This window comes from Dermacentor albipictus, chromosome 7 (assembly GCF_038994185.2).
Source record: "Dermacentor albipictus isolate Rhodes 1998 colony chromosome 7, USDA_Dalb.pri_finalv2, whole genome shotgun sequence".
NCBI classification, from domain to species: Eukaryota; Metazoa; Arthropoda; class Arachnida; order Ixodida; family Ixodidae; genus Dermacentor; species Dermacentor albipictus.
In genome coordinates, this window is record NC_091827.1 from 17,966,982 (window position 1) to 17,992,513 (window position 25,532).

The 25,532-nt window shown below is 49.0% G+C and overlaps 1 protein-coding gene across 6 annotated transcripts in view; it reads left to right on the plus strand.

Moving 5' to 3' along the window:
• Cph (BCL11 transcription factor chronophage) overlaps positions 1 to 25,532 on the plus strand; it is a 592,695-nt gene that overhangs the window by 96,472 nt on the left and 470,691 nt on the right. For 3 of the 6 annotated variants that reach the window (XM_070521709.1, XM_070521707.1, XM_070521706.1), the window contains exon 2: positions 23,082 to 23,147. The exons of the other annotated variants lie outside the window; for them this stretch is intronic. In XM_070521709.1, the coding sequence (XP_070377810.1) occupies positions 23,082 to 23,147 (66 nt within the window). The remainder of the gene's footprint in view (positions 1 to 23,081; positions 23,148 to 25,532) is intronic. 6 annotated transcript variants of the gene reach the window in all.

Sequence of the window (25,532 nt, forward strand, 5' to 3'; positions counted from 1 at the left end):
TTCCGCCCTTGGAGGTGAGTCACGGCGGCCCCCTTTCGGCAGCCTTACGCGGCCTCGAGTCCCTGCGCCCCCCCCCTTCTGCCCCGTCCTCCCGATTTCCCTCATCTGATTCGTTCTTTTAAAGAACTTGCGAAAACCTCGCTTCAGTGCTACACCAATCAGTCTTCCTTCTTTTTCTCCCTTTACGTCGACCATGCTCCCGATTTTTCTCGCTCGCCGTCATATGAGCTATACGCTCAGATCCAGTAGTGTACAGTCCGGGTTCCCGGAGTCCAGTTTGAGATCTAGCAGCCCCCTCTCCCTGCCCCATCTCTCTCTCAAACACTGCCTGTCCCTTCAATCGCAGACCACGTCATTTCGAAACAATGCCAAGCGCCCGAACGCCATTAAAAGGCGTATGTACACGTACCACGCTTCTCCCTCTCCCTAATTTCCCCCAAATGCGTTGCCGTCTTTCCGTCTCCCCTGTCTCAGTCTTGATTACCACCTTGCGTCACGTCTAACCTCTCTACAAGGGAGCCGTCCTCAGAGCCGTGTTGTCCGGCGCGTAAACAAATGAATAAGCGGGAAACAAACATGGTGAGAAACGAATGTGGAAGAGACGGCTCTCTGTAGACTAAAGGGGACAGCCCGCGAGTGGAAAGAGAGGGAATGCAAAAGGCGATTGGCGAAAGGGCGCTGTGAAATTGGACGAGAAACGAAACTGTGCTAAGCCTAACGTGGCGCGAGCACTTTCTCTCTCTCTCCTCCGCTGTACAGTCCACGCGTCGTCTGTTCCTAACGCATTCGACCCAACGCTCTCCCGCCACCTCATCCGACGTATGGGACGACGTCCAATTCCGCTGGGAGGGACGGCGTTCGCTGTAAACAATAACGGGCTTATATGGGAAGTAAATAGGGAAGCGAGGAATTAACAGTAAACAGATGCCGCGCTGCCCTTTCTTCTGCACTGCGCCGCTGCTGGCGCACACGTCAACCCTTTTCCTGGCCATTTCCTCTGAGGCCCTAGCATGAACGGGAAGGGTGAACGGGAGAAATAGGGATGGAAAGGCGGGGGGAGAGGAAGGGGGTGTTGTGAAGTTGGTCTGGCTCGACAGCTCTGCGTATATGTCTACCCGGGGCCGGCAAGTAGAGGGATAGCTTCGCTCTGCCCAGCGCCCAAACGTAATTTTCGAAACCTTCCGCCTCTTCACTGCTGCTGCCGGCTGACGTAAGGGGTAGCCGAACCGTCCAAATAGCGCGTGCTTGAACGGACGCGTGCGCTTGGGGACGAGGTGTTGTTGTCCCCTCTTCGCCAAAGCTTTCGCTAATGTAGTTGACAAGTAAACAAACAAACAAGCAGCGTAGAGTGAGATAAAGGGTGCAGACTGCGCGCCGTCTCGAAATGACAGCTGCAGCGTCCGGGCTGCGTCATTGGTATATATATATATATATATATATATATATATATATATATATATATATATATATATATATATATATATATATATATATAGACAAGGTGGAATGCTTGTGTAGACTGCGTTTCGGAGCACGCTCGTGCGGAGCTCGTCTGCTGTCGCTTCGTCGTCTGCGAGTCATTTCTGTGCGTCGTCTGCTTGTTCGCGAGCGCCGCGTTTCATTCTGCCAGCGTCCACCTATGTACGCGCGGAGCATGGATGGTGGAGTGAGGCGGGGCTGGCACAAAAATGTTGCGTGGAATCAGCGGAATGGCGCTTAGCGCGGCCGTGGCGAGCATCGCATCTCTTCTTTTCAACCGGCTTCATCCTCCTCCTCCCGCTTTCATCTCGACGCGCTCGCTTTGTGGATGTTTGTTTGTAAACAAACAACTCCTTTTCAGCTGAACTTGACGGCTGAGAGAGCGCCAGCGCGTGCTGTCGTTTGCTCTCTCTCGTTGCCTGTACCCGGTGTCGTTTTGGCCGGCGACAGCTCGCCGGAACGAACGACGTTGTAGTATACGCGACGATGCGCGCGCAGTCAAATGCAGACGACATCTTCGTCGACGCGTGTTGAGTCGTCTGCTTTCGAGTCGTTCTCGTGTTCTCTCGTTTAGATTTACTTCCGGATTTTTTTAATATCTGACGTCTGCTATTTACCCGCGCATTCGCTTGTCTATAGTGTACAGCAAAGATTTTCTTTGCTGAAATCTTTATTATTCTTACTTGTTTCTGCTTGTTCGTGCGTGAAAAGCGACTGTCCGTATAGATTATGCGCTTAAGATGGCTTTCGTTCAACTTTTAACGTCTTTAACTGTTCTTTATTTTTTGCGTTCGGGTTTTGATAGCGTACTAACAGGCTCCATGTTATAGCACAGCGATCTTTCGTCGTCGTGACGTCACTAAACTTTGCCGCCTTCTCTTTCTCGCGGGTTATTGATCCTGAGAAATAACGAAAGCCGTTGGTGGGAGGGACAATGTACTTCTGATTTCACTCCTCGAGCGACCGGAGTGTGCAAATTTCTCGCATTCCGGCCCGAGAGCCTCGTCCTAAGTAGGTGCTGCGATGTTCTCAACCCTCTCGGCAGTATACTTGTGACAGAGCGGCCATGAATCTCTAATTTTGAGGGACAAGGCTAATAGGAAATGGGATCTGTCACCCCGTGAAGCGTTTCAACTCTCACACTTACACTTTTTTGGCGCGCTAGCGATCCGTACGATTCTTCTACTCTCGACAGCCTGAGAAAAGCGTTTGCCTGACTGAGTCAGGCAAGCATTTTAATAGCCATCTTGGGGATTCTCTCCCGATCCAGCGAAGCGCTGTCGTTCTAATAGGAGCGGAACGCATAAATTCGAACGCGTCGGAGGTGAACTATTTGTACGGCCAATGAATTAAAACGTTTACTGTGCGTTCTTTTTGATGCTACAGCTTTTGGGATACGTGTTTTCGTGATCGGTTGTCGGGGGCCGACACGAGTCTGCACTGTCTTGTGCTTCACGACCAATGAGAACGTTGCCGCCGTTGACACCGGAATCTTAACGCATTTACAGAGAGAAAGAGAGAGAGAGAGAGAGAATTGACATAGGTGAGGCCGGAAGATTCACCCGAAGGAAGACATGTGGTTTGCATACCCTACATAGAGGAATGGGTATGCGGAGCCAGAAGTATGGAAAGGGAAAGCTCAAGAATAGCTTGCCGAAAGAGAAAGTGTGATAGAAAATTACTGAGTACCGGAGTAACTGTACTTGAGCTGTTCCATGCATGAAGTGCATGGGCGATCGAGGACAGAGCGATTGATGTCGATGAACGAGTAGGTGAGTCAGAGTGAATGAACGAATAAGTGAGAGTCTGATTAGTGGGTGGGTGAGAAAGAGAGAGTGACATATAGGATCGACGTGAATTAGAGGGAGAGAGAGTGAATGAGCAAGTGACCAAAGTCAGCGGCGAGTGCATCGCCGGCTAGAACACGTATATGCAATCAGCTTTGAGGAATAACTTACCGGTTTATCGTTATACGTTGATTGGAACAGCGAATGATATAGACAAGAACGATCGGAACAGACGACGAAAAGCAAGGTTGAAAACTGGGTGTGTTGGGACATAGCATATAGGTGCTGGCTTGCGCAACATTGTGACAGGACACCAGAAGAAAAACGCACACAACGGAGCGCCCCGTTGTATGTGTGTTCGTCTTCTGTCAAAATATTGCGCAAAATGTTGCGCAAGCCAACGTCGAGGACGAGCACTTGTCCTCGTCTGTTCCGTGTGTCTCTGTCTAAATTAATCGCGCTTAGTTTACCAGTCACCACGTCAGGTAAGCTAGCTCAGCAGCTATAGTCCTCTTGAAGTACCTAGGTATACGCCCGCGCATAGCCTCCTATGTAAGTGTATATAGGAGGCTATGTATGGTTCGTGCTTTGCTTAACCACGTCACACGCAAATGTTCTATCGCGTGTACGTGGCTTTCTAAGTCTGTACCAATACAATTAGGATTCGCCGATTGCGTTTACACAGGAATTGTGGAAAATATGTATTTTTGTGGACTGCCGTGCGTGTGTGTGGGGGGGGGGGGGGGGAGGGGGGTGGAGCGTGCGCGCGCGCGCAAAGCTTAGAACTCTCGCAGCATTACTTCCTTTTCTTTACCTTTGCTCGAAACACTCGCATCGTTTACTGCACGTCTGTCAAATCAGAGTCCGCTGACCACCGCTTGTTCGCATCTAGAATCTGTTCTCTTCGCTCAATGAACTCGTCTCGGGTTAAAGCGGCCGCCGCCACGCAGCTGTAAGACGCGCTCGCTTGAATTGGGCTTCTCGCCCTTGGCAGCCACTCCTCTCTCTAAATCTGACGAGAAAGAGAGAGAGAGCGAATGGGGCGAGCTGTTATGAATATGCGGCTAAAATGAGGCCCTAAGTGTGCGAGCGTCCAGCGACGCCGCGGGCGCAGCTTAAGACGACAAGAAATGATCGTGCTCGGCGAATTACGACTCCCCGGAAAACGGCGCTTGCGGTCTTCACTGAACTTGAACGCGCTTAAGAACACGAATACGAAGAAGAAATAAGCAAGCGTGCATTTTGCATAAATGGCCGGTAAGGCGTGCGAGAATGAGAAGCAGCAATGTCCGGCAGGAGGACATGTGTATTTATTTATTTCGATACATGGCCGGCAATTCGTTGCTAGCGTGCAGGGCATACTTCTAGTACATAGGTAAAGAAAACGCCCCAATTTACATAAGCGCTATAAACAGCCTTGCAAAGAGGAACTCGTGCTTAGAAAGAGAGAACGTCAATTTTATTTTTCTTGCTTTCTTTCGTTTTTGTACGCTTGTTATAGCAGATGTCTGGCTGAGCCGTTCGGAAGTCTTTATTTACTGCTTGCGCCTCTGGGAATAAATTTCGCCGCTTAGCCGAACTGCTGTGGCTTTTGCCTCATATGGCGACTCCAACTGCGTAGAACTATAGTGAATGATAATATTCGGTAGCAGGTAATGGGTAATTGACAGACGAAGGACATGCTGTCTTCAAGCCGTCATTGTCATTTCGTGTCCATCATTCCGTTGTCATCATATTGTCGTCGTCAATCCATCTTCATCGTGCCGTCGTCGTCGTCGTCATACCGTCGCTGACGTCATACCTTCGCCATCACGCCATGGTAATCACGCCGTCGTCAATGTCGTCAGTTTCGTCGTCCTCGTGCACCAGTGGTCACACCATGGTCGTGCTGCCGTCGGGGCCGTTCCGTCGTCTTCATTCTGTCGTCGTCATCATTACGGCTTCGTCATCCCATTGTCTTCATGTCATCGTTGTCACGCCGTCGTCACTCATCGTCGTCATACCGCTGTCGTCATTCCATCGTCATCATCCTGTTGTTATCGTTCCTTCACCGTCATTCCATCGTCTTCATCCTGTCGTTATCGTTCCTTCTTCGTCATTACATCGTCATCATCCTGTCGTTATCGTTCCTTCTTCATCATTACGTCGTCTTCATCCTGTTGTTATCGTTCCTTCACCGTCATTCCATCGTCTTCATCCTGTCGTTATCGTTCCTTCTTCGTCATTACATCGTCATCATCCTGTTGTTATCGTTCCTTCACCGTCATTCCATCGTCTTCATCCTGTCGTTATCGTTCCTTCACCGTCATTCCATCGTCTTCATCCTGTCGTTATCGTTCCTTCTTCGTCATTACATCGTCATCATCCTGTCGTTATCGTTCCTTCTTCATCATTACGTCGTCTTCATCCTGTTGTTATCGTTCCTTCACCGTCATTCCATCGTCTTCATCCTGTCGTTATCGTTCCTTCTTCGTCATTACATCGTCATCATCCTGTCGTTATCGTTCCTTCTTCATCATTACGTCGTCTTCATCCTGTTGTTATCGTTCCTTCACCGTCATTCCATCGTCTTCATCCTGTCGTTATCGTTCCTTCTTCGTCATTACATCGTCATCATCCTGTTGTTATCGTTCCTTCACCGTCATTCCATCGTCTTCATCCTGTCGTTATCGTTCCTTCACCGTCATTCCATCGTCTTCATCCTGTCGTTATCGTTCCTTCTTCGTCATTACATCGTCATCATCCTGTCGTTATCGTTCCTTCTTCATCATTACGTCGTCTTCATCCTGTTGTTATCGTTCCTTCACCGTCATTCCATCGTCTTCATCCTGTCGTTATCGTTCCTTCTTCGTCATTACATCGTCATCATCCTGTCGTTATCGTTCCTTCTTCATCATTACGTCGTCTTCATCCTGTTGTTATCGTTCCTTCACCGTCATTCCATCGTCTTCATCCTGTCGTTATCGTTCCTTCTTCGTCATTACATCGTCATCATCCTGTTGTTATCGTTCCTTCACCGTCATTCCATCGTCTTCATCCTGTCGTTATCGTTCCTTCACCGTCATTCCATCGTCTTCATCCTGTCGTTATCGTTCCTTCTTCGTCATTACATCGTCATCATCCTGTCGTTATCGTTCCTTCTTCGTCATTACGTCGTCTTCATCCTGTCGTTATCGTTCCTTCTTCGTCATTCCATCGTCTTCATCCTGCCGTTATCGTTCCTGCTTCTTCATTCCATCGTCTTCATCCTGTCGTTATCGTTCCTTCTTCGTCATTACGTCGTCTTCATCCTGTCGTTATCGTTCCTTCTTCGTCATTCCATCGTCTTCATCCTGCCGTTATCGTTCCTGCTTCTTCATTCCATCGTCTTCATCCTGTCGTTATCGTTCCGTCTTCGTCATTTCGTGGTCTTCATTCTGTTGTTATCGTTCCTTCTTCGTCATTCCATCGTCTTCATCCTGCCGTTATCGTTCCTGCTTCTTATTCCATCGTCTTCATCCTGTCGTTATGGTTCCTTATTCGTCATTCCATCGTCTTCATCCCGTCGTTATCGTTCCCTCTTCGTCATTACATTGTCTTCGTGCCGTCATCGTCATTGCGTCATCGCCATTTCGTCGCGGTCATTCCGGTGTCGTCATGCGTGGGATCCGCACGCTCGAGCGCCGCAAGTTTACGTTTAGCGAGGCATTTCCCGGTAAACATTCGTTCAACTTTGTATTGTGCACTATACACTTGTTAAACAAGTATGATAGCGTCCTTCGCAAACATTAGTGAAAATTCGCGATTCTGCTCCTGCTGTCTGTCGCAGTGAATGAGTTCGGAGCCGCGGGAATCATGAACTCTGCTGGTCTGTATCATGCTACTTTTCTTTCTGTCCTCAATGTTTTCCTATTCACAGGTTCATTGCATTAGTGGTTGACGCCCTCCTCAGTGTAAAATATTCTGCGTGTTTTCCCAATTCCACTTGCAAAACCCATGTGCGTCTCGTGGTCCATGTACGATAGTAAGGTGGCCGGAAGGCACACCGCTGCCATGAGCGTGAGTCAGAGGACCGGCGCTGCATACACCTTCAAGGCCAGGCCCAATCAGAAACCAACGCGGCCTCTCCCCTCCTACCGCTGCTCTGCATCCCTACCTCCCGCAATCCAACGCCATTTTGTTAGCGGCCGAAGTTCTGTTGTGGCTCTCACCATCCACTAATTGTGTACAACGTTTACGCAGGTTGATGAAGGTGGGAGAAGCGAGGTACCTTCGGTACGTACGCAGTATGGTCGCACTTTATCTGTGAAAGATGGCCTTTCACGTACGACTTTGTTGCAACACGATGGATCAAAAGATTTGAGTGCTGCCACACCTTCGTTAATCATAACTTCTGAGGAGAAGGAGGTTCCACGAAACATCAACAAGAAAGAGCGGGTCAACGCGCTGTTTAAGCGTTGCTTCTGTATTCCGTCAAATTCGCCGTGGGCGTCAGAGACCGTTTTCGTTGCACGCAACTATATACACCCAAGCTTCTATCGCAGACAGCTACAAAGTGCGCGTTGCTAACGCCCCCTCTCCCTCGCCTCAACCCCACTTTCCTTTGTCCTGTCGCTACATAAGGCTTATATAGCAGAGAGGAGGACTCCCAAACGCGTGCAGGCGTGATTTCAATGATCCAAAGTGCGCGCCAGGGTTGCGAAAGGTGTGGGAGGGTTGTTGAGGGAAGGCAGAAAGATGGGGATACAGGGAGCAAAGATGGTCGCCAGCGAGGATGGGAGGGTCATCCCAACGCGGGGCCTTGCGAGAGGGCAATTTGGGGATGCACGAAACGGGAGAGAGAGAGGCGGGAAGAAGGAAAGTGGGGAAACTACCGATTGGGAAAGGGACAAGCAACGCCTTGCGTTCAGACTGGAGTCGCGTGATCTCGCGACCCTTTCGTTCCCGTCGATCCCTCGTCGTCGTTTTCTCTGTCCCCTCCCTTCCCCTGCACCCGCCTTGCATGTGTAGCCCCGGCATAGCTGAGGCCAGGTGTCATTAAAGGCCTCGCGCCGGCCGATTAAGGGATGCATCGGGCGGCAGCGGGCGAGGACAGGCCGCAAGCCATCCGGGCCCGCGCGTTGGCTAACCCGTTGGCTTCTGGAGGGGCATTAAGCCTTTTTGTAGAGCTTTGGCGCTGGCCGCGCGCGCTTTTGCGTTGTAGAGGCTCTCGCCTTCGGCCCTGCCCGACTCCGGTCATCGCGGGAGGGGGCGCTCCGGCTTGGGCTCGGTTGGGGGCGAGCGTTGTTAACGGCTTCTCGCGTGTGCCTCTTGCGGGCACGTTTTTGATGGCAGGGAAAAATTCCCCGGGACATCAGCGGCGGCGTATTTTTGGGATCGGCAATTTTTTCGTCCTCGCGAGGAGGTCTCCGGAGCCTGTGGCTTGGTTGTCTGTTCGCGGTCGTGCGGCAAAGAGCCTCGCGGAACGTGGCTTTTAAGGGTGTCGGGAAGGCAAGGCGCTCTCTCCTGTTAAGCTTCGAAGTAATTGACGCGCGCGATTTTAATGGCTTTGATGTTGCTTCTATCGGTTGGCGGTACACTGGAGTGAGATCTGTGCGTGTGTTTGTTCGGAACTGGGGGGCGGGGGGGATAGGGAAAGTCTCTAGAAGGGGGCGTAGGAGTAGTAAGGGAAAAGTTAAAGAAAGGGGAGTAGGATTCGCCTGTTTCGAAGTGTTGGGCTATTCTCGTCCGACGTGCTGCAGTGAATTGCTCTGTTCGAGGGGGTGGGCGGAGTCCTTGTTTCACTGAAGAAGCTCAAAGGTAGTGCTGTCCAGATTCGTGCAGATAAGTGATATCCGTGAACTGAGTTGTCATCTGCAGGCGCTGTTTCTTGCTGTCCGTCCGTGCGTCCGTACGCTGTATCTTCGGCGCATTATCTGGTATAGGCAGATACGTAGTCGCACACCACGCATACATTCCAGGGTTATCTCCGGAAATGGCGCAGCTCTCGGAGAATTAAACAAGCCGACAACTTCACTAGTTCCATATCGATTCAGGATCGAATTCACATGTCACGAGTAATTGTACAGCTTAATAATAAAATTGGTGTCCCATCTCCTATTTCTCACGACTCTGCGCGCATATTGCGCACTGCACTCGGATTTCGTTCCTCTCTCTCTCTCTCTCTCTCTCTCTCTCTCTGCCTCCGCTGAGGTCGCCCGCTGAGCCGCCGCGCGGTCCCATTCCTCTCGTCTCTCTTACGACTATGCCACCGGTATCATTCGAGTAATGCACCGAACCGCTGTATAGCCGCCGCAGCAGCAGCAGCAGAGTTCGGAAAAAGGACAACCGGCTGTCAAAGACACCTCGCACCATCGCTACTGCCTCCCTCCCTTCCTCCTTCACACAACCGTCGTCGCGGGAGAGGAGCGTCGTTCGCTTCTCACCGCACACTCGACGACCTTCCTCGGCGCGATCGGCCGGTCGGTTCCATACCAATCCATCGGAAGCCACGCTCGGCCAAGTGACGTTCGAATGGTCATCAATCTTGTCGCAGCGGCCGCGGCAGAAGGGCGAGAAGAGACGGACGGACCGAACAACGCGTTCCGGAAAAGAAAAACAAAGAATAAATATATACGTATATATGTGTGTGCAAGTGAGAAGACAAAGAGAGCTGTCGATGAGGGAAGGTTCGGCCAAGCGGCATCGCTGGCTCGCCGTATATACAGCGGCCGCGACGTTTGCAGGTTCTCGCAAGACCATGGACGGGCTCGCGGTCTACCTGTGCCAAGTGGGAGGAGAAGGTCGAGGAGAAGAAAAAGCAGGAAGAAGGGGGCAGGGATGGGGGGGGAGAGAAGTACCTGAAGGGAGGCGAGGAGAGACGGACTCTCTCTCTCTCTCTGTGTTTCTCAGCAAGTGTACAGTACAGTCGTGTGTGTGTGTGTGCGTAGAGGGAAGCTGACAGAGACAGGAATGGCTTCTCTGAGACGTTCGGCGCTGTTGATGAGTCCGTTCTTTTCTTTTGACCGACAGCGCCGGCGGTGCGGTCACCTGTTCCGCGCACGTGTGGAGGGCGGCCGAGGAGCTGCCGCCGCGTTTTCGCATTGAGTCTCGCGGCCTTTGACCCCTTGCGGCCGCGCGCTCCGCACGTGACCTCTTGACCCTCTCGCGTTCCGAGCTGCGGCGGCGGCGGCTTTTAGTAATATAGGCTCGGACGGTGGTGTATTTCGGTTTCCCCGTTTCGAACTGCAGTTCCCGTGTGAAACGTGTTCGCGATGTCTTCTCGTTTCGTAGTTATACAACTGCCGAGAGCCGTTCTAAAAAAAAAAAAAAAACCTTGGCGAGGAGTTTCGTCAGCGGCAGAGACACCCGTCGATCATGAAAGAGGCGGAAAGTTTTTGCCTGACATTTGATGAATCATCGTCTCCTGAGGTCTCGGCGGTCAAGGGCGAGGACTCCGCGTTCGTGCCTTCTGGTCCCCGAGCAGCAATATACGCATTTTGCCGTTCGTTTCTGCGGCCTCACTCTTGTTTCGAGTTTTGAATCATTATGCAGCTTGGTTTACCTGCATTGTTTGTTTCGAGCAATGTGGCTCATGGAGTAAAATTGGGCTATTGCAGTTGGTACCTAAAATTTATGTTCCGATTTTAACGCGAAATCACCTAGTTTGCGTATGTCGTACCGACGGTCATGTGCGTATACAGCCATAACCACTAGTATTGGTGAGCAGATGCTGCTTTGTTTCCACCTTACGCGTCGTCTTCCATCATTTGGTCACTCCGGAAGCATTAAAGGTTGGGCTTGAGGGTTACGGTACGACACGTGACCTTTTGTGAAAGTGCGTAGTAATCGTAACAAGTGTCGACAGAGGTTAGAGGGCCTCCCGCAGGGAACTATCTGCCCGCATCTAAAAACCTGCATAGTCAGCCCAGACTCGTTAGATTCCGGGGCGACAATTTTTTTTGGAAGCGGCGGAGTGCCACACTATCGGGCTGTTGACGCTAGCGATTTTTTTAATAGGAAAACACACGTTGGACGGTGCCCTACGGTCGATTAGCATGCAATATGAGACGACGTACGACCGCCGATCAGAGAAATGTGCAATGTGCGACGAATAATAGAACTGTATTTACCAAGCTAATTCGTGCTACCTTCTTCAGTACAAAACCTTACTCGTCATTCGCCCTATAGGTGCTTTGATTTCTTTCTCTTTCGAATGCTTGTGCATGATTCGCCCCTTTTCAGCGTAAGCATTCTTCGAAGTAAAGAAATATCGTTGTTTCAAATACATACAATTGCGTAATTTCGCGCCGCGCAACCAATTTATTGCAGCGAACGTGTTATGCGACTAATACTAAGTAAAAGGAAAGAAAAAAAAACGGCGACATGTATTTCAGTACGGTGATGTCTGCCTGAGTATCAGTGAGGGAAACTTGAAGGTGTTCATGTCGCGAGTTCACGTTACACTAGGCAAGGTTGTGACTCTGATTGCGAGTTTAGTGCATAGGTCAGGCACGGCGCGGCGATCAGTTCGCCTTCGCCGCCTTCTCTTCTTTAAATTCGACCCGCGCGTAAGACTCCACTGCACAGAACATCACTGTGTTCACAGGGGCTGCTTCGACGGTCTGCTGCGGTCCTTTCTGCGATGTGGTGTAGCATACAGCGTTGAACAGTATGCCTCGCTGCACATACATACATGCCGCACATTCGCCTGTTCTGATATCTTCACGCGTACAGGTACGCCGCCCTCGTGTATCGGACATCCGCGCGGCCCCCTCATGTTAGAACACGCGCGAAAAAAAAAAAAGGCGTGATGGTGTGAGCAAGAACAAAAAGGGCAAATATGTAGAGCGACATGGAGGGAGGCTCCAGGGCCGCTGGTTGTGCCAGCCATCCGGTCTAGCGCGCGCGGGTTTGGTGTGAAACAATGGCCGGAACAAAGAAAGTGTCGGCCATCGTCTGCCCCCCCCCCCCCCCCCCCACAATCCTCAGCTCACTCACACACACATACACACTTGCATCCATCGCGCGCGGCTGTTGAGGCTGGCGATGGCTACCACTACACCACATATTGCGTCGTCCTGACGTCAGTCGTCCTCCCGCTGCTATCGCCTCCCGCGGGCCACCTAACGCCGAAGCTTGGCTAAGCTACTGAGCGGGGTATGCTTAACCGCCACGTTAGCGGGAACGATGCTTGGCCGACACGGTCCGATGTAAAAACAAAAAAAAAACACGTGGCCTAGATCGGGCCTATATTGAACTCTATTCGCCTGCAGGCTCTACGGTTAGCAGCCGCTGTGACTTTCTCGTTGATGGAGAAGCATTCGCAGGTGTGCACAGAGCATGAGAATGTACAAGAAACTATTAGCACAATCTGTGTGACGGCAACCGAATATTGCTTGAACTGTCATTATAGTAAACAAGTGTTGATGGAGGTGGTACGTTCCTTCAACGATGTCTACAACTACTTCTCGCCATGCGTGCTGTTGTGCACCGTCAGGAAATTTCATTAAGTCTATAAAAAGTCTGCGGATGTTTATCTGTGATGTTCTTATATTTTCTGTAAGCAGCCTCTTGACGAACACCCTTATTCAACTAAATTCAATACACTTTCTACAGACCAACCGCTCAGAAATCTCTCTGTGCGACTAAAGCAAACAAAATGCCCCCTTCAACGGCGTTCCTCTACAGCACATTACGTTGTATAACAAAAAGCGGTCGGTTAGAAATTAATAGATGATGTTCACATTCGTCAGGTTTGAGAAAATGGCATATCCAGCACCTAACGCTCCTTGTGCGCGTTTGCGAAGTGTTTTGCTTTGGGCATTTGAACGATCAACAATGCTGTGCGTATGACGACTGTTGTCTCAAAGTGGCTCTTCTGCACCGTCCTGTGTCTCTCCTCGATACAGAGTACAGAGACGCTCACTGGCGGCTGCTGTAAGCTCGATTTGATCGCAGACCATTAATAGAGCAAACCATTTTGGAACGCTGATATCATAAGCCATCGCAGCAAAGGGCAACGAAGGCAGTGCTATAGTTTTTGAGAACAGCAGGCCTGCGGAAACGACTTTAGCCTTAATTGACCTTCATTCAATGTGTTGCAAGTGACCCAGTGCTGCGAAGGTGTGCAGGGATCGTGACCGGCTGTGATCGCGTGTATGTACTCTCTTTCTCTGCTATCTTGTTTTTGTCTTTCTACTTCCCCTTCCCCCATCCGCCAATGCAGGGTAGCAAACCGGGCTTTCCTTTCTGATTAACCGCATCGCCTTGTTTCCTTTGTTTCGTTTCTCTCTCTGTCTATCTTGACGCGTTAGGAACGCTAACCATAATCACATGTCGCGATGTTGAATTCAACTTCGCTAAAACCTCGTTATAACGAACTTGAAGGAGGAGCCAAGATTACTTTGTTATATGCATTAGTGTTTCATTATATAAATTATTGCATGTACTACAATATGTCTCTCTATGGGTACTTGAAGGGGAATTTCACTTAATTATTAATACGGAATTTCGTTATAACGAGGATTGACCATAGTGACGCGCTTTTTGCGGATCAATTTTTAACATAACAGCGGCGAAACAATCTGGGATAGTTGTCTCGCGATTTGCTACAACGTTCAATTATGCTCTCAAAAAGCCAGCAGACCTTATTCAAATCAAGGTTGCAGACATGTATGCCAGTGCTTTTACTTTTCCCTACTTATGGGAAAGAACTCATTAGTGTGACGCAATCTGTCTATTCACCCACGAAGAAGGACAAGAACAAAGAAATGTCGCCGCCTAGATTTCGCGACCGAAGAAGGCCACAAAATATCGACCGAACGCTTATTTTGTAGCGTCCGAACGTTGCCAACGTGTCGCCAACGACCTGCGCTGTATATATAGCCGCATTAGTTACAAATACAAACCTGTTCGCCGTACGGTGGCCGGTAGCGAGGCTCTTTGCAGCATTTGACGTCTGGCGCTCGCTATATAGATAAATAGATAAATAAAAATGGTAGCGATAGGAGGAAGGGGGAGGGGCACAAATATCGAGGCACTCCGGTGCTCTCTAGCGTCACGCACGTGTTCGACAGTCACGTGATCGACAAACAATGAGTCTAGCTTCTTTTATCTCTGGCTGTCTTCTTAGCATTTTTGTTTATTATTTGTTCGTGAGTTTGTTGTTTTTACGTTGAGGCGACGTCGTCTGCTACAGACACACCTGCACCTCAATGCTGGCGTTCTCCGACGCGTTACCGTACTTAACGATGGGGCTCTATGCAAACTAGAAGGACAGAGAGAGAGAGAGAGAGAGAGAATAGACAGCTGTAATCTTGAAACGTGGAGAGGGAAGCGCTCGGGCGTAAGATAAAAAAAGAATAGGGAGGGGGAGACGTCACCTCGGCGACACTACAGACGACACATTCTCGGACGACTTGTATACGAACGTCGGGGGCGGATTCTTTAGCACACCTCCGGTCCCGTCAACTCTCCCGTCTAAACCTCAGGGGGCCCTGCGAGCGAGATATGTGCCAAGCTCTCTTCGTGTCTATTGAACTTGCTTCGTCATTGTTTGTTGCGTTATTTTTGTTTAGGTGGTAACGCTTGCTTGTTTCCCGTCAGCCTTAGCTCGGTCTGGGTCTCTCCAAGGTTGACGGGAAAGTGGCGCGCCGTGGAGCGGAGAAATCAAGGTTAAGATGCGTTCCTCTCAAACTCGTCGATTAAATATCGAGAGAACCTCGCTTGGATCTATTGAAGTATGGCACTTTTCTTTTCCATGCATGTACCAAATCACACATATCTGGGTACGTTAGTTTGTGCGCGCTCAAAAAAAAAAAAAGAAGAAAATTCCAGGCTCAACAGCCTTGAGTCCATGACTCTGTTGAGCAGCACTACTGTAACACATACCTCTTCGTATGACGTAGCAATCTGAACGATGCAAACGAACGAATGTTTACACAGGCATTGCTCGAGGTTGGTCTTCGCTTGAACAGGGCTGTGGGCACTGCTTAATAACTCTTGTTACGTTGTGCCCCTGCGAGCGGGCAAATTGGACCACTAAGTTCCGGTTCAGATGATCAGTGATGCATGGTCAAAACTGCAGTTGTTGATGATGTTGGTGACCTTGATGAGTTTGGCGCATACCCACTCACGGGGATTGGCCAAGAGTTCCCAACGATAAACTATTGTGGCGAACTTTCCTCCTTCTTCTGGCGCGTTTCTGGTTTTAGACATTACCGAGTAGCGGGGTACTGCTTAGGAGATGAGAAAGAGGAAATAAAAGGCGATGGAGGGTAGTTCAAGTTAAGGGACGTACAAATAAGACCCCTGTGCTCTTAACGGCGCTGGGTGGTTGTACACTGTAATTGAAAGTTGCGGTCACTGATATATTTACTTACTTCTAGTACCTCAAGTGCCCCCTTAAAAGCGGGTTTTGCACGAGGGGTGGACTGTTTTCACGGAAGAATTTTTCCATGGTGCGTTGGAAGTGAAGTTGAATTTGACTGAAGCCCGGCGTTCGGGCGGGTGAGAGTTATTCCAGTCCTTTGATTTCGGAGTACCGCATTTTAGGAGGAATCGCTGAAGTCAGTGGATTCTTTTGTTGTTGTTTGTTCTTTTATGAACTTTCGTGCCGTGAGTTTAACGAGACGGTGCTAAATGTTTGACGCTCCCATTCCGGCGAAGCTATAGACGTCACGTGACAGAGCAGAACGACCAGAAAAAGAGAGAGGGCTCGGGAGGCCACGTCGGGGGATGCCCGCTTGCGGCCGCCCCTCGTGGTCGTCGGCTTCTCCGACTGTCAGGCTATGGCTGCGCTGCCGCCGCCGAGGTCGACTACGCCGCGCAAACCCTGGGAGTCGTCGGTTCTTGACGAGGGGCCGGCAGGCGCTGGGACCAAGGGGTGGGGGGGGGGGGTAGGAGAGGAGGGGGGGCAGCTGAAAGATTTACGGGTCGCACGGCCGGCAACTCTCCGCTTTTAGCAACGAGAGCCCCCCGCACCGACACCGCTCGAGAAGCCGTGCGACGCCCTGCGACGCGGGCATTCGGTTCGTTACTGCGTGGAAAACTTGGAGCGCGCGCGCGCGCGAGACATTGCCGCCGCCGACCCGAAGCAGAGAGAGAGAGAGAGAGAGAGAGAGAGAGAGAGAGAGAGAGAGAGGGCAGCGGGAAGCGAGCGATCCATTCGCTGGATGCGTAGTTTTCTTTTTTTTACTTCGCAAGCGCGCTCCCCCGGTCCCAAATTCGGGGGCCCGCGAAGAGTCCGCGATGTTGTCCCACGCATGCCGCTGCTATGCGAGCAGCGGTCACGCCGGCCTTGAAGCGCGTCGCATGAAGCACTGCGATTCGAGAGGAGCGCGCGCATACGGTTCCGAAATTAGACGGTTGTTTGCCCTCTTCGTATAGTCGCCATAATCATCATCGTCGGCGCACTTTGCTCCGACCGCAAGTCCAGGCCGTGTCTCTCCCAGCGATCTCCAAAGGCTCTCGATCGTCGTGCGCCGTACGTTCCTTAGCTGCAAATTTCCTCATTTCGTCACGCCGCCTATAAGTTTCTCGGCCGTCCCCGACTGCGCCTCCTGTTCCTCAAAATCTGTTCTGTAGCGTTTCACAGACTTATCGTCTGCTCTACACATTACATCCGCCAAGCACCATTTCTCGCTGCTCGTAGTCCTCAAAACATCGATCGACTACCCCGTTTTGCTCTCTATAATCTGCACCGTGGTCTCCCCCTCTCTCAAAGTTAGGATGGCCGTCGTACAGTGTACGAGTTAGCCATGGACTCCGTGCTCAGGCAATAAGATATAACGGAACAACTACGCGCTCTGAGTGTGACGTCGCTGAGGTACAGATCAGAGCTCCGATGTGAAAGCACGCTGTGGATTTAAGGTGCTCCCAATTGAACGTTGGCTGCGGACACCGCCGAAGCGTGATGCGGGAAGTCGTGGTTCGAAGTACATAACTCAGCTGTACAGACACCTGTAGGAAGTTCTGGGTTAGAATACACACGCAGCAAAAGAGTTCGTGAAAATCATTTGAGCGAGGAACGTGAGAATAAGAAAGAAAAAAAAACAGCACGTTCCGTAAGCTACGCTATACAATGTCGATGCCCAACGACACTACGCAACGTAGTTAACTTAAGCCGCTGTAAGCAAAATCGAACATTCATTATACTCTTTTAAGGAAACAGCCAATGAATATTTGGTTGGCTATTACAGCTGAGTTATGATATGACGAGGCGCAGATTACTTTGTGATGCCTACACGAAAGCCTATAATGTGCCTCATCAGCCTCTCTCTCTCTCTCTCTCTCTGTTTGTGTGTGTGTGTGTGTGTGTGTGTGTGTGTGTGTGTTTGTGTGTCTTGGTGAGGTTAAAGCATTTTATTTATTTTGACTTTATGGCCAGGTATACGTTGTTCTTGTTAAAATCAGACAATACGCTTTGCGATCGCGCTTGAGAACCTCCATCGATGCAAGGTTTACCTATGCAGCCTTAAGCGTCGCTATCGCTCTTTTTTGTTCGTTCATATTCGAGAACCGACTGTGTAGTAAAGTCTTTTAAACCTCGTCGCTGTCCGCAATCAATTTCGCCCCGGAACAATGGATGAAAGGAAGGAGACAGCGCCTCCTGTCGTCTGCGAGAGAACGCAGCCATCTTTCTTCCTCGCCAGACATTATCCAATAGACACCCGCTGTCGGTTCGACAGCTCGTCATCGTGGCCGGGCACTCGCATCAATGGAGAATCATTGAACGCTCAGCGTGTCACCGTCAGCGCGTGCGCAAGGCCTTGCAGATTGATCGAGCACCCGCGCCGTATATATGTATATATAGAAAGATATATGTACAGAGCACGCGCAAACGCGCAATTCGTTTTTGGCCGACGGTTTCGGTCGTCGTTTTGCATGGAGGCTTGGCTTTTCGGCGTACGTGTTCGCGCAGTGTTATTCTTTACCTCTCCTGATATCTTTTTTTTTTCTTGTTTTGTTTTCGAGCTATTTCGGAGCAGAGTCTGGCGGTCCCCTTTGATTGGCATTCATTTAACTTTGCATTACCTTATAATTACCGCAAATAATTTTTTCCGAAGGCTTTCTTTGTGCGTTTATTAGTCGGTGGCTACTTTTCTATAGTGTCTCGTTACAGCGTTCCCAATGCGGTATAATCTGTAGTAGTTATGTCGTGCTGTGTTTTATTGCCCTCAACTGCGTATGCCCCCTTATGCTGTCTGTATACGGATGGGCGTTCATGATTATTACGAGCATGGGACTGAAAATATTAGATACCAGTTTGAATACAGATTCCAGAATACAGAAATGCGAATGCAATTTGCAGAATGCACCAGTGCGGAATGCAGAAAGGATAGAACTTGTCAGTTCTTCCTTCCTTCCTTCTTGCCTTTCTCTTTTTATTCATTCATTCATACCCGTCCTTGTCGTATCCAGCCGAATGTCTTGTGGTGCCCTGAATTATTTATTGCTCGAGGTTCAAGCTACACTGTTTGCAGTTTCCATCTCGGCTCCTTTATCCGTAAAGTGCGACCAAAACGTTCATTCATTCATTCATTCATTCATTCATTCATTCATTCATTCATTCATTCATTCATTCATTTCACTGCACGAGAACTTTATCCACCATTTTTGAGACTGAGGGCGGTAGTGCATCGATTCTAATTAGCTCAGGCTATATTAAAGTGCACCGACGTTGCATGCAACAGGATATTTTTTTTCTCCCTTTCGTTTTCCCCTTCAAACCTAATCGAAATTCGGCCCATCGTGGCCAGGTATACCCTGTGTTCGCGAGGTCCATAACGCCATTACAGCCGACGTGACCGGCTTGTTGGTCTACGCGCTGTGCTGCAAGTTCGTTTTTTTTTTTTTTGTAAGGATCTCTCCTAAAGAAAAAAGAAAGTGACATGAGAAGCGAAACAAAGGAAAGCCACTGAGACCAGGCCAGAAGTTGACGATAGGCGGGGGCTGTAACAAAGACGCGTCAGGCCGCTCGCGCGTGGTGTCATTGTGTCTGGGGTCGACGCCGATACGTGTTCATCGTTTCGGGGGTTGCGCCAGAAGTCGCTTAGCGGGGCGTTTCTTTAATTACGCGGAGGCCTCAATCGGGAAGGAAAGAAACGGCAGTTGGGCGGGTCGGCGGTGTCTTGCGATCCCTCGGCCAGGGTCGAGAGCGGCGGCTGCTCAGCCTCTCTCAAGAAACTCGTGCTCGGTCGGTAGAGATATATATATATATATATATATATATATATATATAGAGAGAGAGAGAGAGGGGGGGGGGCTGGGAGTAAAAAAATATAACTATAGAGGAGGGAGAATTCCATAACACGATTGAACCCAAACGGGTGGGCCCATCACGTGATCGTCACTTCAGAGCGCGCGGTGGGTTTTACACTAAGAGGCGCTCTAAAGCGCCTCTTGGTGTTTTAGAGCGGTCGAACAAGAACGCATCGATTAATAAAAACTGCCCTTCATTGCTATCATTCCTAAAGCAAATTAAAACTGGAATCACCTTCCCGCCTCGTTTGTCGACGTCATGACGCGTTCAAGTATAATGCTGTTATTGACCCATGTGCTGCTGCTTTTCTGTCAGTCTTGTTTGTCGTATTTGCTCTCTTTTCGGTAACACCTGTATACCCGTCCCTGAGAGTAAATGACCGAAATGTAAATTAATGAAACATTCTCGGCCAATACGCCCATACTCAAAGGTCGCGTGACGGGCATACTTTCCGAGGCGAAAAAAAAAAATGATGAGAATGGCTTCGCCATGAGATAGATGGCTTGCCCATGGATAGCTGCGTTGACGTAATGCTGCCACGTATAGTTAATTTCCTACCTCCGTGCAGCGAGATCAAACATGTATGCGCGCGTCCTGGAGTTCTAATCCGGACATTGTCCAATTCTGTTATGTTGTGGGATTTCGTAATGGCGGCGTTTTGGGCCAATCAGAGAACCCGCGGCGGTCTTGCGAGTCAATCAGAACTGACAAGGTGGCGAACTCGACAATATGGCGGAATTTGACAATGTCGTGAACACCACCCCTGGATTGGTGCCCTACGCAAGTGGAAGAGAGTCACGGGACGAACAGAAAAACTATATAAAGAAAGAAAGAAAGAGAAAGAAAGAAAATAATACATTGTGTGTTTTGCTTCATCCAGAAGTGCACATCGACACCGCAGTTGGTCACTGGTGTCTGTGAACGTCAGCAACTGCAACAATTGGCACGTCAAATTTTTTTTTCTTTAGCTTGACATACTGGTTTTTGTTATGGGCCTGCACCGCATGGGAAACATGTGTTAGGTCCGCGTAGATATAAGTAAGTACTTTGGAGCAGCGTTTGCCGCCCGTCGAAGAGTTGATGGCTGATGGATTGAAGGAGGAGTTCATGGAACGTGAGTGGATATCCGTGCAGATATAAATAACCTCTCTGCTCTTTAGGCAGGTCATTCGAGAATTGGTGGATACTTAGCCAGATGGCGTAATGGAAACTTGATGCGTTAGGTTGGAGGTCGAATTGTGCAAAACGTGCTGACGTATGAAATGCGAGGCCTGGTGCATCTGGCATTCCAATGGGACATCGACGAACTTTCGAATTCTGTCCAGAATCATAACGGGCCTTCAAGCTCTCTCTCCTTGAGTCGGCTGATCCCAACCGCTATTACTGCAGCAGAATTGAAACTTAGGGGGAGAGGATACGTGGGCTCATGTTTGGAACTGTGCGAAGAAAAATGAAAAGAAATAACAAAGTGGGGACTACAGAAAGGCTACGCAAGCTTCAGAAAATCGACTTCTGCGCTCTCTCGTGACGCTTTTTCGTGCTGTCGTCTTCGACGGTTTCTGCATAATTTAGTTTCTGCCTGGTGTGCGTATCCGTTACGCAAGCGCGACGAGGCGTCGTGTCGCGTTTTTTCTCGCGTGGCGCGTCTTTCCGAGCGTCCCGAGTCCGTATGGTCCGGTGACAAGGCACGCAAATGAGGCATTGTTCATCGGCGAGCCTTCCTCACAGTCCCTGCTGTCTACGAGGTCCGGCGCGACGCGTGTAAAACGCTCGCACGAACGCGTTGAGAAAACAAATGAATGAAAAAAGGAGAGAGAGAGAGAGAGAGAGAGAGCATTTGAAACGGCGTAACTGCTTTTGTGGTTTTGTACAGTTCATTGCTAGGGAGCGTCTCGTTCTGTTCTCTTAGCTTCTTTATTCAGCTTGTTTCCGTCTTGCTCGAGTGACGGTGTTTTTAACTTTAGCGCTTTGAATTGTGGTGGAGCAAGGAATACTAGCGGAAGAGTTTGTTATCTTATCTCAAGGGTGTAGCTGGGTAAGAGCTTATGTTTCCCTATGTTGGTGCACAAACTAAACAAATGCCTCACTTCATTCACCACACTATCGGCCTTCAACCATGGAAATGAGTTTCTCGATAACATATTTTAAACTTGCAAATTTAATATGTTAACGTTATCCGTCTTTAGATCTGATATGTTTACATAACTTTCACATACACTTTCTCTAGAATGTTCCAGTGTATTTGTTGTCCTTTCTTTGTTTAGTTTGTAGGCAGACGTTCCTGTTTTTCTCCATGGTGGAATGTTTCCATATTGTGCGAATTCAATGTATCGAAGTATTCGACTTTATCGTGGCAGGACATTTCATAGAAATGATGTGTTGTGGACTAATTGCAGTCCATATTATAGCGTGTTACTGGGTACCCATGATAATTTGTTATTCTTAGCCATCTGCCCCCTGCCCCCTTCCAGGCCCCTTCGAAATGTTGATGCAAGACGCCACTAACACGTGCAGTCAACCACAACACGTTATGGGCCACAGGATATCAGAAAACGTTGACTTTTAGAGAAGCCTGTAGCATTATAGCCACTAACACCATACGCCACAATGTTGTTTACATATTCTTGTTGTATAGACTGGAGATGCGAATACCAGGCGGTCTTGAGGCTAATGAGATAATCAGCTCCGAGAACTTTTGTAGTCGTTTGTGCATATGTTGGAAAATAAATGTATAAATTTAAAAAGCAATGTTTTGCTGGAAGTTATGAAGTATATAGAAGGTGCTGGCGGTTAAAGTACATGCTGACAGTGCTTTTTGAAGTACATGAAATCGGTGTTTACAGGGAGGTGGAGACTTGATTAACAGCGGTTGAACAAATTAAGGGGTACTAATTTGGAGCCAACATTTCGCCAAGGAGTCTTCGAGTCAGGACCCTGACCCTGACTCGAAGACGAGTCCCATTGTCGAAATGTTGGCTCCAGAGACATACGCCTCATTCGACTACTGATTTATCAAATAAATGTCGTTTATGCAGTGTCGTTTATGCGCCGGCATAAATTTGCGCAATCTGTGAGAAGTTTGTGCCAGCGCTAATCTGCACTCTAATGTGATTTTTAAAGTAATTCTTTAGTGCAATCTGTTCATGCGTCAAATCATGGGGATACAATGGAGTTCGGGCAAGTTCTGCGCATATCTGTACGGATTTTTTTAATTTTTTTTTTATGTGGTACAATGAAACCAACTGGCTACTTCCGTGAAACAGCGGCTTAGAATAAGCTGACAGCGAGTTGATTGAAAGTATATTGTATCACGTAAGATTACGCGGAACATGAATGTGCGGTACCAGCTTCGCGTAAGTTACAGCGCAGTGCGCGATCTCTGCGCCATGTATTGGAGAATTTCGCAAAGAGTCCAGTGCTTTATCAAAAAAAAAAAAAAATTCTTCAGTGTTGACGGTCGCGGTTAGTAGCTTTCGCACGGACGTTCGATCGCGCCTTACGACTGTCTTACGACAGTCGTACGACGCTGCCCTTTTCACTCGATGGTGTCGCGCCACGTGCTAACCTCGTTTTTTTCCTCTGTTCTCTTGCAGGTAAGTGCGACTCCTCTTCGTGTGTTGGATTACCGACCCGTACTGGCGCAGCCACCCAGGTGCCAAGTAAGCTTTAGATAGTCTAACCCCCGTATTCTAGAACGCTCCTCTGCGCAGCATGTCACCTCAACTCAGTGGTGGTGGTGGTGGTGATGATGATGATGATGATGATGATGATGACGACGACGACGACGATGATGTATGGTGGTGGTGGTGGTGGTGTATGGTGGTGGTGGTGATCAATTGTTGCTACGGCCTTCGCATCGGGAAGGTATTTGGAAATGCCCTAGCCATTGGTAAAGTAGATAGCTGCGCCACCACTCGAAAGAAGTGGTGGCTGCGCTTGATGATCATCCGCGTTGATTCTTCTGAAATGTAGCGTTTTCGATAAGCCGAGGGCCAGCGCAGTCCCCATTTCCGTGGAGCCAAGGAAGAGCTTAAATTCATGATCGTTTGAGAACGTACTAGTTCAGGTGCCGAGGTCCGCCAATTCCGATAGTGCGTTGCGAATCAACGCCGTATTCCTTCACGATTCGCATTTCTTTCGGACCGCAGGATGGCCCTGTGTTTACGTATACTTGTGTCGCTTTCTTCCCTCTTACATTTTTGTTTTTCTGTTGGTGCGTGGCTCATCCTTCGAGACGTCCAGAAGCTCAAAAGAAACCGGAAAGGGTTTGGTCGACCGGAAGTCGCCAAACGTCTCCAAGCGACGACCAGGACTTGAGCTACATTTCGCGCAAAACCTGGAAGTGAAGCGTTCGACGCGGCAATCGACTTCGGTGCTTTCCAGGCCCGCGATATTTTTAGCAAGCTAGGGGGAAAAAAACTGTTTCCAAAGCCACCTGCATTGGAAAGCGAAGCATGACAAAGCAAAGACTCGCCCTTACATAACCTTGCAGCATTCATTCGCAGGTGACTGCGCGGACGTTGGACGACGCGACGAACAAAAAAAAAGAAATGTTATTTTCTTTTATGAGAAAAAGCAAAAGAATGAAAATACAGTATTGAGAAAAACAGACGCATTGTCCAGTTCTCCCCATATGGGACTGGAGCCGCCGCATAAAGGACTGCCGAGGTACGTCGGGCCAGTGGGGATCTATGAGGGAAGCAATGAACAGAAAAAGTGCACGAGAATTCCTATAAGCCCAGGCCCTGTGACGCTTTCTTTGGGGCTGATATTTTTTATTATATTTTTTCCCCATAGAGAGCAAGCCTCCTTGGTCATTTGACGCCTTTGTTGAAGTGCGGGGAAGTATTTTTTATGCTCCCCCGTCCCACGGACGATATCTTCCTTCCTTTTCTCTCTCTCGCTCTCTCTCTTTACTATTATTATTATTATGTTATCCCATAGGTAGGTGTTCAATAGAAGGCGCGCAGCAGGTATGTCTGAGCTCCGGAGCGTCTATCACTTTGAGAGCGGCGATTGCGTCAGCGGTGCCGGTGGTATAGTGCTCGTATTCAAAAGAGGCTTGTTATTTTTAATTCCCATCGATTATTTTGTTTCCTTCTTTGTCTTGTTTCGTTTTCTATGTTTATCAGAAAGCTCGCTGTATTACGCTATCTATGTTTTCTTTTTGTTTTTTGCCTATTTCATGGCGCAAATCATTTACGGCTTTTATGCATTCATTTCTTTTTTTTTTTCATACAATTCCACCAGCCTTAGTTCTCTCTTATTCAGTAGCCTTACAGCGGCCGTGTCTGCTGCTATTGGCTATTGTTGGCTTGCGCGCTGGCTTCTTTCTGTTGAGCCTGTCGTCGAGTCATCGTCGCGATCGAATTGTCTCACAACGAGCATATTTGTCCGCCTGCTGGCTTTGTTCGTATGTGCAGTTTCTTTTATATTTCGTTCTTACTTTTGAGTTAAGGTGTACGAATATAAATATATATATATAGGAGAGAGCTTGATGCGACTGTGTGGGATTCGGTGCGAAAATCAAGAAGAGAAAAGAAAGAAAGAAAACTACTAAAATAAAATAAAAGCAACGAATCAAATTATACAGCACCACCGAGTTCATCCTATATCCTATATAGCCCATGGTCGAGAGGCAGATATTAAGTGCAGCGGAGATTCCTCGAACTGGGCCCCAGCGTTATGAATGAAAGAAATCTTTCAATTGTTCCTCCAAGCTGAGACGTCCTGTATGGGGCTTCAAGCGCAGGCTCTATTGTGGAGGCTCCTTACACGCTGCTCGACTACGCCTGGCTTTCGCTGTGCGTACGTAACATATAATAGAACGGTTCTGTAGTCAGCGCACCATTCTTGTTCATTTCTTTTATTCCTCCCTTCCGAGAACATCGTTTGGTGCGAACATCTCTTATAGAGCTCCGAGCAGGTGGTGCTCAGGTGCTAATCGCTGAATTATTTCTCTTTCTCCTTTTTCGTTTCGTACAATGTCATGTGCAGCCATCTCTCTCTCTCTCCCTCTCTCTCTCTCTCTCTCTCTCTCTCTC